Source organism: Telopea speciosissima, chromosome 7, assembly GCF_018873765.1.
Source record: "Telopea speciosissima isolate NSW1024214 ecotype Mountain lineage chromosome 7, Tspe_v1, whole genome shotgun sequence".
NCBI classification, from domain to species: Eukaryota; Viridiplantae; Streptophyta; class Magnoliopsida; order Proteales; family Proteaceae; genus Telopea; species Telopea speciosissima.
The window spans coordinates 49465652-49486122 of NC_057922.1; the positions used below are offsets into that span (position 1 = coordinate 49465652).

The following is a 20471-nucleotide window of genomic DNA, read 5'->3' on the forward strand; positions in this document are numbered from 1 at the left end:
TAGGATGATATCTCACACGATGGAGCTTCCTAAATTGACACGACTCACAATTTAAACTAGAAAGTGACCGAAAATGACTATCAAGAAGCTTCAAACTCTCCAACGAAGGATGACCCAAACGACAATGAATCTAGTGGGGTGACACCACATTGGTACACACCATAGATGAAGTGTCCTCAAGTATATAAAGTCCCCCCCAACTCATAACCTCTACCAATCATCCTCTTCGACGAAAGATCCTGAAATACACAAAAATCCGAAGAAAAGGTTACAGAACAATTATGGGTTTTGATAAAACGACTAACAGATAAAAGATTAAAAGGAATATCAGGCACATAAAGAACGGAAGATAAAGACAGAGAAGGTGTAACATGAGCAGTACCAGTACCAGTCACTTTAGCTAAGGTGGCACTAGAGGAAGATTTCTGAAAAGAAGAAAGTATACTTGAAACACTAGTCATATGTTCGGAGGCCCTTGAATCAATGATCCAGGGACGAGAAGTGGTAGTCGAAAGGCATGCAATGGCATTACCTGTCTGATCAAAGGTGGCAGTTGGAGGCTGGGCTGACTGAGAAATCTAGAACTATGTAAAACGGGCATATTCATCATCAGACATCTTCACGGTCTTACCTTCAGGCTGTGTAGATGTAGAAACAGGAGACTCAGTAATAGTAGCAGAGTTGCAAATTGTTGCTGATTTGATTTGCCATGAAGTTTCCAACAGAAACGTTGGATATGTCCTGGATGACCACAATGATGACAAGTCCTCACCAAACCACCTGAACCATCAGAATTACTTTGAGTTCTCGAAGTAGGTGCTTTACTAGAACCAGCCCCACCACCACAACCACGGCTACCACCAGTATTACTATTACCACCACTACCAGCCCCACTGTTATGCCCACGGTTTGATGGAAAAGAAGCCAAAGCCGAAGTGTCAACATCAGTAGTGCTCTCACGAGAAACACGAAGAACTCTGGAAAATGTTTCAGACAAAGTGGCTATCTTGTCACCACCAAGAATTTGGGAATGAACCGAGTCAAACTCCTTCCCAAGTCCTCCTAAAAACCCCATAACGACAAGTTGCTCTCACTGACTTTGCATTTGTTCTGCATTAGAAGTGATAGGAAGTAAGGAATTAAGCTCCTCATACATCCTCTTAAAATCAACAAAGTATTGGGTCAAAGTACGACCCTTTCTATCAACCCTGTTGAACTTTTGGGACAAGTCATAAATACGGGTAAGGTTGTTTTGTCCAGAATACAAAACATTCAGATACTCCCACAACTCCTTTACTATATCAATGTGTGTTACCAAATCAACGATTTGGTGCTCCATAGAATTCAGCATCTGTCCCAAGATTCGAGCATCAACTGTTTCCCACAAGGGATTATCTTCGGGCTTAGGTTTGAATAGGTGATGCTACTGATCATGTCCCGTCAACACCAACTTAACAATTTTCTTCCATTGTAAAAAGTTGGTGATCCCCTCCAACTTCTTCTCAGTGATATGATTGGAGGAGGAAGAAAAAATTTCTGTAGTCATTACAGACTTCGAACCATCACCAGATTTCGATACATCACCCATTATGCACTATTGGATTGATGAAATGAAGAGAAACCCAAAAAAGTGCAGAAAAGGAAGCAAAAGTCGATTCTCCATAAACCCTGACAAAAGTCGATTCCACAGAGAAGACAACAAAAAAATCGATCCACAAAGAAGACAGCAGGAATTTGTTTTCCTAAAAATTCTGCCGCAAAGAGAAGGCAACACACTCCAAAGAATCCAGCCAATCCACACGATCTCAAAATCCTGCTGACAAATCGATTTTTCTCCCCCTAGAAAAATCGATCTAAAATCCCTGCAAGTGTTGCCGATTTGATATTTGAGTCTCAAAGCAATCTTCACTTCATCCAACACCTTCAAACACATTCACAAACAGAGAAAGAGACCTAGTTCTTAATTTATGCCATGAACTAGTCTCTAAACAGTCCCAAAATACAGCATAGGGTGTTGCACCCCTTCAAACAAAGAATAGGAAAAAAAACCTGCAAGCCCTTCAAGTCCTCAAACACTCTTCAACCTTCAGTTGTAGGCTGTAGAAAGGAGAAGGAAGAACTCACGAAAGTTGTAGCAGTACCTGATGCTCTGATACCATGTCAATAATAAAGTAAAAAAGAAGAAGAAGAAGAAGAGAAATAGAGAGGAAGAACAGAAGAGGAGATGTGCAACTTGGGAGTTACACGATATGTGTAACCTCCCTCAATACTTCATTATGTATTTAGTGAAGGGTAAAACAGGAAAACATAAGGCATAATAATAATAAGAACCTAGACAAAAATACCCCTCACATATCTCTGTATTGGTGAAGGCACTAATACCAAGCCATACACACTTAACGATAACATGTTTATATGCTGGTTTCTCATATTAGGTCATTACTAGCATAATATATCATATTGCATTGTTATAGCTTCTATGCTACATATAAGCATAATAATATAAGATTGTCATTGGTAATATTACATATAGTCACATACTGCACGCCTAGGTGGGGGCCTTGTTGCCTAGATGCCTCTCCAATGCCTTGGGTCGTCTAGTCTTTGTGAGAACTATGATGCTCTTGTTTCTTTTTTTGAGTAGTGTGTTATTAGAGGATTAGAAGAAAAAGGGTGGAGGTATGATTCAACCCCATGTGCTTGCCCCCAACAGTCCAAGGTCCGTACCAGTTACCGCTGGGTCAAGCAACACCCTTAGCTCCTCCTCTAGCTCCTTTAGTTGTGATTGAGGACTATAAGGGAGTCTCATATTAAAATGGATGGGATCCTATTTATGGTGGAGGGATGAAAATCTAGTTTTAGGTTTTAACAGTTGGTAAGGGAGCCTTTGTATCTCACATCTTTACATGGGTTGTATGTTTGCTTTCCCAAAGTTTCCATGTAAAGTGCATTCCATTCTGTACATATGCAGACATGCAGTGCATGTAAAACCTAACACGATGCAGAGAAGAAACGACAAAAAAAAAAAAAAAAAAAAACGCAAAACAACAATCACACAATGCGCACAAGGATTTATGTGGTACGGCAAGGTTGCTGTTAAAAGAGAGATGTAGAGAATGCTTGAATGATTAATTCGATCATTCAGGCCCTGTTTATATAGAGAACAGAATTACAACTGAAAATAGAAACTTAACTCAGTCCTAGTCCTACTAGGAATTCCTAATACAACTAGGAATCCCAAACTAGGACTCGGCTAGGGAAAAACAGTAAAAGGAAATAAAAAATAAAGAAAAAGAAACATAAATAAAGTGGGACTAACCACCCTAACTCGACTAGGACTAATCCTAGTAAGCTAGGACATGTAGGACCAATCCTAGTGGAACTAGGACTGCTTACCCCAATCGGGTAAGCAAGAAGCAGCCTATTTCAACACTCCCCTCAAGTTGGAGCAAAGATGTCATCATGCCCAACTTGACTAAATTGGGATGAAACAATTTTCTAGACAATCCCTTGATGAAGATATCAGCAAGTTGATCCGCAGGTGTCACAAAAGGAATACAAATCAGCCCATCTTCTAACTTCTCTTTGATGAAATGCCTATCCACCTCAACATGCTTGATACGATCATGCTGTACAGATTGTGTGCTATGCTGATTGCAGCCTTGTTGTCACAAAGACAACATCATAGGAAGACGAATAGGAACACCAAGATCTTGTAACAACCCTTTAAGCCGAGTAACTCACAAATACCCCGTGCCATAGCTCAAAACTCAGCCGGCACTAGAACGGGCAACAACATTTTGCTTCTTGCTACACCACGTGACAAGATTTCCACCTACAAAGGAGCAATACCTGAAATAGACTTGCGATTGACCGCAGAACCAGCCCAATCAGAATCAGTGTATGCTTTTATCTAGATGACCATGCGTAGACAAAAGAATTCCTTTTCCAGAACCGACTTCAAATAGTGTAAGATACGAAGAACAACCTCCATATGAGAAGAATAGGGATCATACATAAACGGCTTACATACTCACGGCGACAAGAATGTCGGGACGAGTGTGTGAGAGATAAATCAACTTCCCTACAAGTCTTTGGTACCGCCTTTATCAACGTGCTCCCTTCTTTCTCCTTGAGTCGAACAAAGAGGGTCCATAGGAGTATCCGAAGGATGGCAGCCTAGCAACCCGGTTTCAGCTAATAAGTCTAGGACATACTTCCTCCGGGAGAGAAAATGCCTTTAGAAGATCGGCCACTTCAATCCCAAGAAAGTATCGTAATTTCCCTAGATCTTTAATCTCAAATTCTTGTCCAAGGAAGGTCTTGATCTGTTTGATCTCATCACCATCATTACCAAGAATTACTATATCATCGACGGAGACTATAAGAACAATGAAGTTTTTCACGTACCCTCTTTATAAAGAGTGTGTGATCAACATTACTCGCTTATAGCCCACGTAAATCATAGCTTTGTGGAACCGGCCAAACCATGCTCGAAAGGCATCGCTTCAGCCCATAAAGCGCACGCTCGCTTTACACACTTTTCCTTAGTTTCTGCACAAGAGAACCCTGGTGGGACGTCCATATACACCTCCTCATCCAATGCTCCATTTAGGAAGGCATTTTTTACATCTAGTCGCGCAAATCCCATCTAAGGTCATCGCACAAGACAATAACACACGAACAAGTATTCAACTTTGCAACAGTGCAAAAGTTTCCTGGTAATCAATGCCGTATGTCCGAGTAAACCCTCGCCACGAGCCGTGCCTTATACCTATCCACAGTGCCATCAACCTTCTGTTTCACCACAAACACCCATTTGCATCCAACGGTTTTCTTCCCAAGTGGAAGAACCACAAGCTCCCATGTGTTATTTTTCTTCAAGGCCTCCATTTCTTCCATCATAGCTGCCTTCCACTTTCCGTCCCGACAGAGCTTCTGCCAATGGTTAGGAATACGAATGAAGAAAGAGAGGAAACAAAAGCATGAAAGGATGGGGAAAGTGAGTTATAAGAAACAACATGAGATATGGGATGTGCTGCAAGTCCCGACACCTTTGCAAGAGCAATAGGTAATTCAGAGAAGGAATATTACCACCGGAGAGGCGGTTCTAGATCCGGTTCGGCAATTGGATGGGTATGGAGCAACAATTGATTGAACCTCGCTTATGTTTCCTTCCATAGGTCTTCACAATACGGTCATCAATCCTCCTCTCAAATTCACTAATAGTCCTTTCGATAGGAGTCCGGACCGGGTAGGTTGCTCCTCTTGAATAGAGATAGTCTCCCCCGTATAGGAACCTCTCCCCCGAGTCGGGGAAGTACTAGGGACAGCCGAATCGGTTCGACTCGTGGTAAACAGATGAAGTGGAGGTGGAGAGTCAATAGTCGCACATCTTCACTAACACTCTCCCCCGAAGAGGTGGGACACATAATATGAAACATGTTCATGAAAACAACATCCATGCTAACAAAAGTCCGGCGGAAGGAGGGTAATAACACGTGCACCTCTCGGTAGCGAGTAACCCAAGAAAATGCACGGAGACTACGTGGGTCAAGTTTACCAGGGGACCTTGTATCCTGGCATAACAAACGCAGCCAAACACCTTAGGTGGGACTATGAAGGAAGAAGAGCCAAGTAATAGCTCAATAGGGACCTTGGAAAGAAGAACCCGACGGGCAGCCTATTAATTAAATAGGCTGCAGAAGAACCGCATCTCCCCAATAAAGGGAAGGGACATTGCGAGCAAACAGAAGAGCTCTAGCCACCTCCAAGAGGTGGCGATTTTTCCTCTCAGCCACACCATTTTGGGTGGAGTGTCAACACACTGGTCCGATGGAGGATTCCATGGGCGAAGGTATTTTTGGAACCGACCTTCCGTATACTCTTTCCCATTGTCACTCCTCAAAATTTTAAGAGTGGCAGTAAATTGGGTCTTAATTAATTGATGAAAGTGCTGAAAGCAAGAAAAACTTCATTTTTGTGTGCATAAGGTATACCCAAGTGAACCTAGAATAGCATCAATGAAAGTGACATACCACCGATGGCCGATCAGGGAAGCTTTCCTACTAGGCCCCCATACATCAAGTATGAACAAGATGAAATAAGGAAGAGGATCTCTTATTAGAAATAGGATAAGTTGAACGTGTCTGTTTAGCCAAGACACAAGGTTCACAAAAAAATCTTCCTTATTACAATCCTTAACTAATGCTGGAAATAAATTTGATAAAGTTCCTAAGGGGGATGGCCTAGTCTAGAGTGCCATTTATGTATTTCGAAGAGAAAGATGCCGAAGGTAAAGCGAGTAGGTGTAGGATCTCCATCAAGGTGTACAATCCGCTATGCATCTGTACTCCGATCCAATCGTCTTCCCGAGTCCAACTCTGAAAAACACAAAGTGAGTTGGAAAAAAGTCACTTTACAATTTAGGGATTTAGTGATCGCTAATGAAAAGAAGGTTAGTTGTAAATTTGGGAATATGCAACACAGATGGCAGGGTAAGGGAAGGAGAATAACCAATGGATCCTTTCCCGAGATGGAGGAGAGGGACCCATCAAGCAATTTTGACTTTATCCTTACGTAAGCAAGAGAATATGTATCAAAAAGGCTAGAAGAACTGTCATGTGATCAATAGCACCGGAGTCTATGATCCATGGAGTGGATACTACCGATGCACAATGACCAAGCAAAAGAAATACCGCGACGGCAACGAAGGAACCTGAATTGGCAGCAGACGTAGTAGAGGCAGCGGATGTGTTCAACATACGACGGAGAGCCTCGGAGTTCTTCCCGAGAGAAACCGATGTCGTAGTAGGAGTTGGGGCTACACTTTCAGTGTGATTGGCTTTGCTTTTAGACTTAGCACGCCCTCGTCGGCCTCAAAATCAGCAGGCTTGCCATGTAATTTCCAACACTGAGCCTTCGTGTGATATGGTTTGTGACAATGCTCACATTTCACAGGCTCTTTAGTAGTGGTAGCACCAACACTGTCAAAAGAAGTAACGGGAGTGGAGGCAGCAGTCAGTAATGCTGATCGCTCAACTTTGGGAGTAATCATCATGGCAACCCTTCTTGTCTCTTCACTGTGAACATAAGAAAAAGTTTCCTCTAAAGTGGGGAAAGGAATCCGACTAAGGACTTGTACCCGGATAGGATCATAATCATCATTGAGGCCAGCCAGGAAATCATAGACCCGAAACTTATCAACATAGGAATGATAGGCAGTGATGTCAGTAGTAGTAGTAGGTGAAAACCTAGCATAGTGATCCAATTGCTACCATAAACACTTGAGGGCAGCATAGTATTTAGTGACAGATAGCTCCCGCTGAGTGGTATGTTGGAGTGTCTTCCTAATGTCATACACCGAGCATCATTACCGAATGGCCATAAGTTCCCTTGACAGCAGTCCAAATCTGAGTAGCGAGTGTCAAGGAGTAGATATTGATTGGAGAGGTCAGTAGTCATAGAATTCGTAATAAAGGACATCACCATAGCATCATTGGCAGCCCATTTAGTACGGGCAGCACCTTCTTCATGAGATCGTGTGTGGTGGTGCGAAGATGGCCGATGAGTCCCCTACCAGCCACATCAAGGAGATAGATCTGGCCCGATGAGGTAATTTGACCCCTCAAGTTTAATAGCTGCAGCATAAGGGAGAAATTCTGTCCGCGGCTGAGAATCAACTCCAGAGTTGGCCGTGGTTACATCTGAGTCCCCCATATTGCAGACAAAACAGTATAAAAACTAAAAGATGAGTCCCTTTCAGTAGCAACAAGAACCAGCCCTAAATAAAAATCGATAGTTAGGGTTTTGAGGAAACCCTAGAAGAGAAGTCGATTGAGATTCAGAGGTCTTCAAGTCGTAAAAAAAAAAAATTGCAGAATCTGTCTTCAAAGTTGATGCAGATCTGTGCAACACACTGCCCACGCAGAGAGGAGAAATAAACCAGATTGAGAAGCAGCAGGTCTTGAAAAAAAAACCTGGAGAGTGATATGGATATATGCCTCAATGGTAGGAAGAGAAACAGAGACAGCAGCTGTCCAGAAAAACCTGCAGTGTTGGATCCCAAGACAACCAGCCTGTAATTGTAAGAGAATCTGATCTTCAATAAGGGAGAACTCCAAAAAAAAATTTGCAGAAGTGTGGGCAGCAGCTATCGATCAAAGAACTTCTTAAATCATCAATTGTTGAGGTGAAAAATTAGGGCAGCATCTACAAATCACCTCATTAGATCTGCCCTAAGTGGAGAAAAACCAGAAAAAGTGAAGAGAGTTGAGTGGGGGGGAAGATGGAGATCGAGTGATAATGGAAGGAGGGTGGTGGGCTAGGAACCAGGCTAGATCTGAGAGACTAGCTTTGATACCATGTTAAAAGAGAGATGTAGAGAATGCTTGAATGATTAATTCGATCATTCAGGCCCTGTTTATATAGAGAACAGAATTACAACTGAAAATAGAAACTTAACTCAGTCCTAGTCCTACTAGGAATTCCTAATACAACTAGGAATCCCAAACTAGGACTCGGCTGGGGAAAAACAATAAAAGGAAATAAAAAATAAAGAAAAAGAAACATAAATAAAGTGGGACTAACCACCCTAACTCGACTAGGACTAATCCTAGTAAGCTAGGACAGGTAGGACCAATCCTAGTGGAACTAGGACTGCTTGCCCCAATCGGGTAAGCAGTAAGCAGCCTATTTCAACAGTTGCCTACGTCCACGGTGAGATGAGATCTTTTTCACTATCAATGGAGAATAAGGTCACAGTCGCTCGTTCCTCACGCCTCTCTCAGATTTTTGTTACAGAGAAAGAACTCTCAGATTTTTGTCTAGTCATCAGAAGTCTAGACACCAATCCTCAATAGTGCAGACAGGTAATTTTTGAGCAGCTGTACTTATTGTACCTACCTGAAATTTTCTCAGATAAAGTTGTTATATATCAAAAAGGGGGGAAAAGTGTAGGAGTAGCACCAGTGAGTGACTAGACGAGAGAAAGTCATTTTTTATAGTTTGACCTTCTGCAACGAAGTCCAAATTTGTACCAGTAAGGAGTGATAGGGTACACATTACACGTCTTATAGAGTTATAGTGACATGGTCTAGGTTGCAGCTGACTTGGGTTATAGTGGCGTAAAAAGGTGATAGTGCATCTGGGTTAACCGCAGCTAGACTTTATATAGGGTGTATGTGTTAGAAGTTATGTAATAAGAGTGGTATAGGAACTAGATTTATTTCTAGTTGCCTTATTATGTATTTTCTCTTCTTTATCCTTTTTTACCTATTACCTCCCTAGGGAGGTGATTTCCTTATTGTCATTGAAATAATATAGATGTGGGGAGAGCTCTCTCCATAACACACCCATTACAACCGAAAGTCCTTCTTCCCTTTCTCTCTTCTTCTTCCTCCTCCAACTTCTCCTTCATCTCTTACTTGTTTATCTAATCTAAAATCCAACTTGGTATCAGAGCACTAGGGTTTGAGAGTCGTATTTAGCCTCTTTCTCTTATTCTTTTCTTCTCTTTGAAACCCTAGGACACAAAGGGGTTCAAGGAGAAGATTTCTATGTAAAGAGTTGTTGAAGGAGCATGGATTAGGTTCAGTATAATCTATTTATGTAGTTGAAGGTGCTGTTTGAGATCTGTTGAAGCTCCCTTGAGGTTTTGAAGCCCTTCCAGCCACTGCAGGAATTTCCGCCAGGCTCACCTTGCAGTCCTTGTTTCTCTTTCCCTTGGCATGGGTTTCAGCCTTAGAATGGGTCTTTAGAATCGCCCAAGGATGTTTATCAAGCCCCATAAATCCCTTCTTGCTGCTTGAAGGATCTATTGGAGCTTTTTCAGTTTTTTATGGCACCTCTGTTTCTGCCCAGGTAAAACCGAGACTACATATTTTCTGTGCTTCTTGTATTTGGACAGTAATATGCTGCTATCTTGGTGAGAAATGAATGGAACACCTTTTGTGAAGTCTTTAAGCTTGTTTCAGCTTGTGTTCCTCTTTAGAGAATGTTAGGGTGAAGTCTTGTAGAGATTATATGGTCCTTCTTCCTTGCTGAAATTTGATTCTTGTGTTGGATTCCACATTTGGGTTGAGTGTGTACTCCCCACTTGTTGTTGGTACACTTGTTTATGGTCAAGTGCTTTTTTCCTTACACTATAGGTGATTCCAAAGCATCTGGACTTGGTTCGGCTGACTCACAGCCCGCTCCCACAGTTCCTCCGTTTGTTTATGAGACTTCACACGCATTATGAAGCTTGATAGTACTAATTACTTGGACTGATCACACTCAGTGAAGCTTTCTCTTAGGAGCAAAGGGAAACTTGGATACATTACAGGTGCTATTAAAGCCCTAGAGCAAGGTTCTCCTGGCTATGATAAATGGGAGACTGAAAATTCCACAGTCATGACATGGCTAATCTTCTCCATGAAGCCCGAGATTGGGAGAAGGTTTATGCGAAAGGAAACTGCCAAGGCAATATGGGTCTCTCAGACCTATGATAGGGTAGGTGACTCTGTCAAGGTCTATCAGCTTCACCGACAGATTAATTTAATGAGGCAGGGTGACAGGACCATTTCTGAGTACTACAGTGCTTATATTAGTCTCTTGGAGCAATATGATCACTACAGGGACCTCCAGTTAACCAATCCAGAGGATGAAGCAAAGGTGTACCGCACTCTTGAAAAGGAGCATGTCTTTACCTTGCTTGGTGGCCTGAACCTTGATTATGAGCCAATCGGGCTCCATATTTTAGGCCGGTCCCCTCTTCCATCTCTTAATGAGGTTCGTAGCTATTTACAGAGTGAGGAGACTCGACGTGTTGCTATGGCACCAGCTCCAGCATCATCTCTTGAGAGATCAGTTCTCAATTCTTCCTCTTTCCAAGACACCCGTGGTGGTGGTAGAGGCCAGGGGCCTAACCATGGGGAAAACAAAGTAGTAGAGACAGGTGGTGCTAGTGGAGGTGGTAGAGACAGGTTTAAATGTGATCATTGTGGGAGATCTGGGCACACCAAGGATAGATGTTGGACTCTTCATGGCCGTCCTCCTTGTACATGAGGTGGTGGTCGTGGTGGCCGTAGAGGGGGGCTCGAGGTGCACACTCTGTTATGACTGAGACAGATGCTACACAGGATGACTCTACTTTGGCCGATGCAGTGTTTCGCAGGGTCATGTCACAGCTGAGCACATCTCCTACACCCACAGTGGCTAGCTCCTCTTCATCCTCAGCTTTGTAGGTTTCCACCTCAGCTTCTACTGCAGCCCAGTCTTGGGTCATTGACTCTGGTGCCATTGACCACATAACTGGTATGTCCCATTATTATGATTCCTATACCATTTGCTCTAGTAAAGATAAGGTTCGGGTAGCCGATGGCTCCCTTTCCTCCATCTCTGGTAAGGGCAGTATCCCTGTTACATCATCTATCTCTCTTACATCTGTTCTTCGTGTCCCTAACCTTACCCTTAATCTTCTCTTTGTGAGTCATTTGAAAAAATCTTTAAACTGTTGTGTCACTTTTTTTCCTTCTCATTGTCTTTTTCAGGATTTGGTGACGAAGAGGATTATTGGTAGTGGACGTGAGGAGTAAGGCCTTTACCTTTTTTAGCCTTTTTTGCCCACAACTTAGTCCTATGTGTGTGGACGTAATGATAATAGTTCTGTGGACTCTGTTATGTTATGGCATCGTCGTCTTGGCCATCCATCTTTTGTTGTAATGAGGAAACAATTACCTCACTTATTTTCTTCTATTGCTTCTTCTCATGTTTTTCAATATGAGCCATGTATGTTTGCCAAACAATGGCGTTCTTCTTATCCATATCATGGTAATAGAACTTATGCTCCTTTCTATATTGTGCATACTAATGTTTGGGGACCTTCCCCTACTACTTCTTTATTTGGCTATCATTACTTTGTGTCCTTTGTTGATGACTTTTCTCGAGCTACTTGGACTGTTCTTATGAAACATAAAAGTGATGTTTGTAATGCATTTAAGAATTTTTATCAGATGATTCTTACTCAGTTTGATACTCGAATCAAAGTTGTTCGGTCTGGTAAAGGGGGATAATACATGTTTGGTGGCCTCCAAACCTTCTTTACTAATAATGGCATTATCCATCAGCTAGTGTGTGTTGATACACCCCAACAAATTGGGGTTGCCGAGAGGAAAAATCGCCATTTATTGGAGGTCATCTGTAGTCTCTTGTTTGGCGTGCATGTTCCTAAGACCTTCTGATCTGCATCTCTTCTCACAGCTTCCTTTCTAATCCATCGCATGCCTACCAAACTTCTTGATTTCAGATCTCCTTTAGACATCTTATCTCCACAAGCTTTTTCTTTCTCTCTTCCTCCTAAAGTCTTTAGCTGTGTTTGTTATGTACATGTTAACAAATCCACTCGCACTAAACTTGATCCCAAAGCTCTCAAGTGTCTCTTCTACTGCCAAGGGTTACAAGTGCTATCATCCCTCTTCTCGAAGGTGCATTATCTCTAAAGATGTCACCTTTCTTGAATCTATCCCATTCTTTGCCCCTTCTCAGCATCCTCTTCAGGGGGAGCATTGTGGTGGAAGTGAACAGGCTGCTGAAGATTTCCTTCATTCTCCTCTACCTATCTCTCTTTTTATGCTTGATATTGGCAAACACAGGTCTGTGGATGTGGTTGAACCTGGTGATCAATCAGGTGGTGAAACAGAATTGGTTGTTGAAAGTGGTTCTGGTAATGAGAAGGGTAAGGAGAAGGATTACCACATTGGGTATAAAAGAGGTGAAAGCTTGAAGAGTAGTAAGAAGACCTACTAAGAATCCTCTTTGGATCCACATCCTGAGATTCATTCTCCTCCATCGGGTGACATCCCTTCTACTCCATCTGATTTAGACCTTCCTATTGTTGTTAGAAAAGGGAAAAGAGCTTGTACTAATCCTATAGCCCAGTTTGTCTCCTATGATGATCTTTCTCCTACAGGTCTTGCCTTTATTGTTACTCCCTCTACTGCTTCTATTCTCAAGAATGTTACAGATGCTATGTCTGACCCAAAGTGGAGACAAGCTATGACTGAGGAGATGATGGTACTTGAGAAGAATGGTACTTGGCAATTGGTGGATCTTCCCAGGGGACGTGTCCCAGTTGGATGCAGATGGGTCTACACAATCAAGTATAAATTTGATGGTACTGTTGAGAGATATAAAGCAAGGTTGGTGGCCAAGGGGTACAGTGAAGTCTATGGAATTGACTATCAGGAGACATTTGCCCCTGTGGCTAAGCACAACTCTATAAGAGTTCTTTTATCATTGGCTGCTAATAAAGATTGACCATTATATCAGTTAGACGTGAAGAATGCCTTTCTTCATGGCAATTTGGAAGAGGAAGTGTACATGCAAACCCCACTAGGCTTCAAAATACCTTTAGCTGAAGGGAAAGTGTGCCTCCTTAAAAAAGCATTATATGGCCTCAAACAGTCACCAAGGGCATGGTTTGAACGCTTCCGGCAGGCCATTTTGAAGAATGGATATTCGCAGAGCCAAGTTGATCACACTCTCTTTACCAAGCGGGGCAATGGTACCATCACATCCCTCATTGTCTATGTTGATGATATTGTGGTCACTGGGGATGATACTACTGAGATAGATAAACTGAAAATCTACATGGCTCAATTGTTTGAAATCAAAGACCTGGGTCCCTTGAAGTACTTCTTAAGAATTGAAGTATCAAGGACCAAGAGAGGAATCAACATGTCAATGGAAGTTTGTTCTTGATCTGCTAACAGAAACAAGGATGTTAGGCTGCAAACCAGCAAATTCTCCTACTGAGCAGAATCACAAATTAAGAGAAGATTGTGGTCCTGCTCTTGTTGATGCAGGAAAGTACCAAAGGCTAGTGGGGAAGCTTATCTACCTCTCTATGACTCGCCCAGATATCTCTTATGCCGTGGGAGTGGTGAGTCAATTCATGCATGCCCCCAAGAGTGGCCACTTGGATGCTATGTATCGCATTCTCAGATATTTGAAGTCTTCTCCAGGGAAAGGATTGTTGTATGCAAGGCACAATCTCTTGAGAGTGGAAGGTTTCACTCATGCCAATTGTACCTTTGTGGGAGTTAATTTAGTTACATGGAGAAGTAAAAAACAACATGTTGTAGCTAGATCCAGTGCAGAGGCAGAATTTAGAGCTATGGCTCATGGAGTGTGTGAACTCATTTGGCTAAAGAGACTAGTTCAAGAATTGGGGTTTGACACTGAAAGGCCTATGAGACTCTACTGTGATAACAAGGCAGCCATTAGTATTGCTCACAATCCAATGCAACATGACAAAACAAAGCATATTGAAGTGAATCGACACTTTATCAAGGAGAAGATTGAATCCGGCTGCATTTGTACTCCTTTTGTGCAGATTGGTGATCAACTGGTAGACATCTTCACCAAAGGGCTTACCTCCCTTTAGTTTAGTACTCTCTTCTGCAAGCTGGGAATGCACGACATTTATTCTCCAGCTTGAGGGGGAGTGTTAGAAGTTATGTAATAAGGGTAGTATAGGAACTAGACTTTATTTCTAGTTGCCTTATTATGTATTCTCTCTTCTTTATCCTTTTTTACCTATTACCTCCATAGGGAGGTGGATGTAATACTTTTCCTTATTATCATTGAAGTAATATAGATGTGGGGAGAGCTCTCTCCATAACACCCATTACAACCGAAATATCCTTCTTCTCTTTCTCTCTTCTTCTTCCTCCAACTTCTCCTTCTTCTCTTGTTTATCTAATCTAAAATCCAACTGGATGGAGGAACAGAATTAGTGTGTTGGACCCCAAGTAGTTGGCTTAAGACTTCTTTAAATAGAGTTGAACTTTTTTGCACCCTCTTTTTCCCTCCTTTCCTCTGGGATGCTTGAAAGTTGGACGTGGTTAGTGTTTCCATGTTACCTCAATGGAATCGTAGCTACTGGATTGAAGACAAAGAATTTGGAACATCTTGGGGATAAATTTGACCTGTTCCCTGTATAGATTACTTGCTATTTGTTATATACTATGTCATTTTCCCGGGAGCTGTTGTCCCTGTTTTAGAGGTTCAAAGTTAGATTGGCTTTGTGAAAAGAAGCAACATCCTGCTGGAGAAGAATTCCTCAATCACAGACATGTAAGTCCTGACTACAATATATTACATCCCTTCTGACTTCCTAGTTTCCATATGATCACCAGTCGGAGATGCTCTGTAGAGAATTCCTTCACAAACATGAAGTGAAAAGTCGTTAACTTTTTGAGTGGGAAGTTGCAAACGCTTAATTGTAAAGAGTAACTTTTTCTTAGTTCCTCTGGTAAATCATTCCTCGTAGTATGGGATAAAACTGGATGGTCTCTGCAGGACAATAATTGCATCTAGAAATCCCCCCCCCCCCCCCCCCAAAAAAAAATGCTGTTAAATCCTGTGTTTGAGGATATTCCTGTTAAGATAGTAATATTATTTTCTCTTCTATTGTCATTCGTTTTTTTTTTTTTTTTTTTTTTTTTTTTTTTTAAATTATTATCTGTTAAATCGTTTATTTTTGGGGGAGGGGGGGGGGGGTGGGGTTGTATTGTTTGGTGAATAGTCTAGTGGATCATCTCGCTTTGTTGCAGATCTTATGTAAAAGGTAAAGAATACGTGGCTTGAACTCATTTCCTAACATTATCAAATAAAATATACTCTTGATAGATTCCAAAAAAATTTATTTTCTGATTGCATCTTCCGTATTTATTTTAAACACTAAATATGCTTTGAAGAATTCGTACATTTCTTTGTTTGACACCAACTAACATGTACAGGAAGGCCATTTCCTGGCAAGGAGCTCACTAATGAATTCAATGTCCTGGAGGCTGGTCTTTGGAATTCAGTTTCTCTAAACAAAGGTATCTCTTTATTTCCATGAGATAATAGCATGATGAGAACTGATGGGCACCTGTCTTACTCAAAATTTTTCTTCAGGATGTTATAAAGGGCAAGAGACAATTTCTAGGCTCATCACATATGATGGGGTCAAACAGAAATTGTGGGGCATTCATCTCCCCACCCCTGCAGAACCAGGCAGCCTCATTACAGTAAATGGCAAGAAGGTACATCATTTACCATTCATGAAAATCTTTTAGGTTTCCTGTTATCTTAGTAAACAATTTGCAAGATTCTAAACAGATAGGAAAGCTCACAAGCTGTGCTGCTGGGAGAAAAGATTCTGAGTATGTTGGTCTAGGTTATATCAAGAAGAACACAGTTTCAGCTGGAGATGAGGTAAATATTGGAGAAACATTAGGTATAGTAGTGGATGTTCCCTTTCTAGCAAGGCAGACTCCTCTGACAAGGTCCATTAGTCCTTGACTTTAAAGGATCATTTCCTCTACCAAAAAAAAAAAAAAAAAAGGATCATTTCCTTGAGTTGGAAGGGATTTGACTGTTGTATGCTTTATGTGAGATTTTGGCTTCTTGTCCTTGTATATATAGATCAAATTTAACTATAAAGAGAACTTTAACTTGTTGGGTGGGGGTCGTTGTGTTTCATTTGTCCATCAAAGGCTTAAATAGACACCATCATTTTGCAATGGAAGTACTTGGTGGTTTGGCTCTTGAATAACATTTTGATTGAATAACTTAAGTTTCATAAACGGTTGGCTTGGAATCTTTAATTGGTTTCATGGTTTTAGGTATCGGGATCTAATCAGTCATATCGGCTGTGATATGGACCGGCCATGGTCGATATTGATTCCTGACTAATACTGTATTGGTGGTCCAAAAAACCCCGTTTCAGAACAGAGGGCAGAATGGTCCAAAAAACAATCTATTAATATTTTGAGGGGCGAAATGGCCCAATACAGCTGATCTATATCCGTATTGATATCAGCAGACGACCGATAAACCTTGGGTGGCCGGAATTTTCGTCCATCACAAGTAACTATTTTGGTTGACGGAAATGAAACCACATACTCTGTATGGAAAAGGTCTCCCCTCTTCTCATAAGTCATCATAAAGCATCTCCAATTCCAAGCATCTCTTAGGGCTGCCAATTTTTGGAGCTTCTCATTTGGAGAAATTGGCTTTTCCAAAAAAACTCCCCAACCTTGCACTTTAACTGACTTTTAGATTTTCTTGATAATTAACCAATTCTTTGTAAGGTTGACAAAAAAAAAAACATTACAACACCACATGTACAATCCTAATGGCCTGTTATAACCACTAATCGTGAACCAGTCTTTAGTCAACTAGTTTAGTGAAGGAGAATGAAACACACCACCCAATTCCATTTTGACGGCTTGGATCAAAATATAAAAAAGGGCCCAAGCAAAACCTTTTTAATAAACACAATTTATACAAAAAAAAAAGTGATTAAAGACATGAGGTGGGATATAAGAAGAGTTCATCACTAATAGAGTTCAGGCAACGGTGCTCCACAATCAATTCGACCATCGGGAGAGAGCTCGTAGATGTCTTCCTTCGTGCTTTAACTGTCACCACTGAGGAACCCTTTGCTCTTTGAGACATTTGCTAGTGAAATGAATGCTAAAGAATCCATATCCATTTCAACTGTACACAAGAAAAGAAAAAATTAAATGGACTCAACTACAGATGAAATTAGTAATCAAAATAGGAGAGAGAGAGAGAGAGAGAGAGAGAGAGAGAGAGAGAAGCATCTAATTGAAGTTATGGAGTAAGGGGATGTGGGTGGAGTAGGTTAGATCTAATTGAAGGTGTTTGTGTCTTGAAGCGAAAGAATATAGTGTGAATGGGGAGGGAGATTTGGTGAGATTTGTCATATTACCATCTAATAGCATCTAATGGATTTGTTTTCCATTAAAAAAAATTGCGTATGTTGCAAGGTCGAGGAGAGGAGAGAATGAGGGAAAGGAGGAAACGTTTCTTTTAAATGGGGGATAATTTATAAAACAATGAGGTTTTATCTAAATGGAAAATTTTAAGTATAATAAAAGGTTGAAATACATGTAACTAGAAAATTTAGAAGACAAGTTTTAACATTAAAAATTAAATGGGCAAGATGATTTAGTCCATGAAATGTAAAGTTTTTGGATACTATGGGAGTCAAAATAAAATGAATAATAAAACACCATGAATTCGATCCAAAATATTGCTAATCATATTGCCTAGATCTCAACAAATATTGTAAGTTGTTCTTTTTAGTGCTACTGTATAAAAATATGAACTGTTTTTAATTATTTGGTTTAATTTTTCACTTAAAAAAATCACCTTTTATGATCAAATTTATTTACATAAAAATTTAGCTCTTAAGAAAGGTTTATTCACTTGTTTTTCTTTTCGTGTTTCTCCTTTTTCTGCCTCTCTTTTTTTTTTCTCTTTCCTTATTTTGGTTAGTTTGAGTCTGGAGTTTCTATTATGGTCCGACACAGCTCGGGTAGTTTGCTCTGGTTGGAAGGTTGACATTGCACCATTAGGAGGCTTTGCATTGAAAATCTTTGGAAGGAAGAAAAACTTCCAAGTTCCAGCTGACAAAATAGTTTTACTACCTAGTTTTCAGGCCGAACCCATTCTCCGTGGATCCATTCCAAGTGGTCACGTAACTCCGATTTTTCACACTCGATCACTTCGTTGGTGTTTTGGAAGAAGAACGAAAATCTAGAGTCTTCAATAACCTTGATAATGACTCCTCTCCACCATCCATCGTTGTGGTAAGCATCAACCACATCATTGAGTTTGAAATAGTGATCAGTGCGCACAGGAGGCCTAACGTTGGACACATCAACGTACTCCTTAAGTGGTTTGGAACCTCTTTCGTCCTCCAACAGGCTCAGGTACTCCACAGGTAGCCACCTCTTCCTCTTTGACGACGATTTCAATGGCGAGGAGATGATAATGGCCTCGAACCACGAGTCCTTGAAACCCTCTTCGTCGCTGCTAACTTCAACCTCCGCCCCCTCTCTGAAATGGGCCTGCACCATTTGTGTTTCTCTACTCTCCAAAGTCCGAGCCTTCCCTTCATCACTGATATCATTATTACAGTCTCTTAATACTCCTCACAGCCAACTTTAACACAGAGAGAGAGAGAGAGAGAGAGAGAGAGAGAGGAGCTGCAGGAAAGATGGTGAAAGGGCTTCTCATGTGTTATACTGTGTTATTTTTCACCCGTCCCTCCAGGCCACCAGATTCAGCTCATGATGGAAACCCACCTGTTTTTAACAGAGCCCAAATGTGAAATTACTCATCTTATCCTTGATTCCAATTTGCACAAAAGGGAGACATTACAAATTTGGTAATCGGCTTGGTTACAAACAGATTAACCTATAAAAAAATAAGAGAAATATAAGAAAGAGTGAAACTCATGTAACACACCTGGTAAATCATTGATCCGATTGTATAGCTTTTCGTATTTTTGTTTGTGCTTCTTAATCCTTTGGAAACAGTAATCCTCCATCTCTTCTCTAGTAATGTATTTCCCATGTTTTGGAACATTCATACTCTTAATTAAAATAAATCCCTGAAAAAAATATATTGAATGAGAATAAAAAAAGATCCTTTATCAAGGTAATAGACAAAATGAAAGACCATCATGTACTAATTGTACGCTACACTAGGATGATAATTAAATGCTGCAAATAAGATGAATAGCATGAATAGTTCATTTCATATTAATAACACATATTTTACATCATGAGGTTCATGAGCAATACCAAGTCCATCATTAGGCCTGTTTTGTCGTAATATGGCCATTCTTGGTCTGAACCTGAAAAACTGAGGGCGATGATGGGTTTTGGTGGTTAGTGTCATGCTTAGCCTGACATTAGAAAAGTGCTTTACTCCTCTTATTGATAAGGTGAGAAAGAGTTTAAGTCTTCGAATTTTGAAGATATAAGATTATAATGGATCCCATCCCATCCATTCAATTTTTTTTGGGAGAAAGTAACTTCCTTAAAAGCACAATGTTCTTGAAAGATAAAGAGTTTTGGTGACCATTCTTCCAAATGCCATCCTAGGCATTTTAGGGATGTAATCGAGAGAATAAGTTTAAAACAGAAATATATATAAAAAGGGAAATAATTAAGGGAGAGACCGGATCGGACAGATTTGCCCCTAATTTTCCTTAAAAATTGAAATTTATTACCTATATACCTTTGGTCCGAAAACTGATCCACCGATCTGGATCAGACCGGAATCGATATCGGTCTCTACCAATACTACGATGAATTGTCCGATCCAGGCAATCCGATACCGATTCCTCAAACCATGATGGTAATATTTTCGTCACCAAAACAGTCCCACCGGTTCTATTATTATCGCTTTGATACTTATTTTATAATAGTAGTAATATTTACCACCACAAAAAATATATATATATATATATATATATTTAAATCTCTTTACCGCCACTATAAGCAGATGCTTATATTTTAATTTACGTAGATCTTTTGTCAACTAGACACCTTCCTTCTCGGTTATTGGACACATTATAATAACTTAGTTGGTTTCAACGATTTATCATTAAATTAATATCTTTC

General features: G+C 40.7%; 1 protein-coding gene across 3 annotated transcripts in view; it reads left to right on the forward strand.

The window, feature by feature from the left end:
• LOC122669302 (putative transferase At1g60990, chloroplastic) overlaps positions 1-16621 on the forward strand; it is an 80592-nt gene extending 63971 nt beyond the window's left edge. For 2 of the 3 annotated variants that reach the window (XM_043866045.1, XM_043866048.1), the window contains 4 exons: positions 15783-15866; positions 15943-16070; positions 16147-16346; positions 16381-16621. In XM_043866045.1, coding sequence (XP_043721980.1) covers positions 15783-15866; positions 15943-16070; positions 16147-16329 — 395 coding nt within the window. In that variant the 3' untranslated portion in view covers positions 16330-16346; positions 16381-16621. Of the gene's footprint in view, positions 1-15782; positions 15867-15942; positions 16071-16146; positions 16347-16377 lie in introns of all 3 variants that reach the window. The other variant, XM_043866046.1, reaches the window with a different exon arrangement.
• Positions 16622-20471: the final 3850 nt, after the last annotated feature.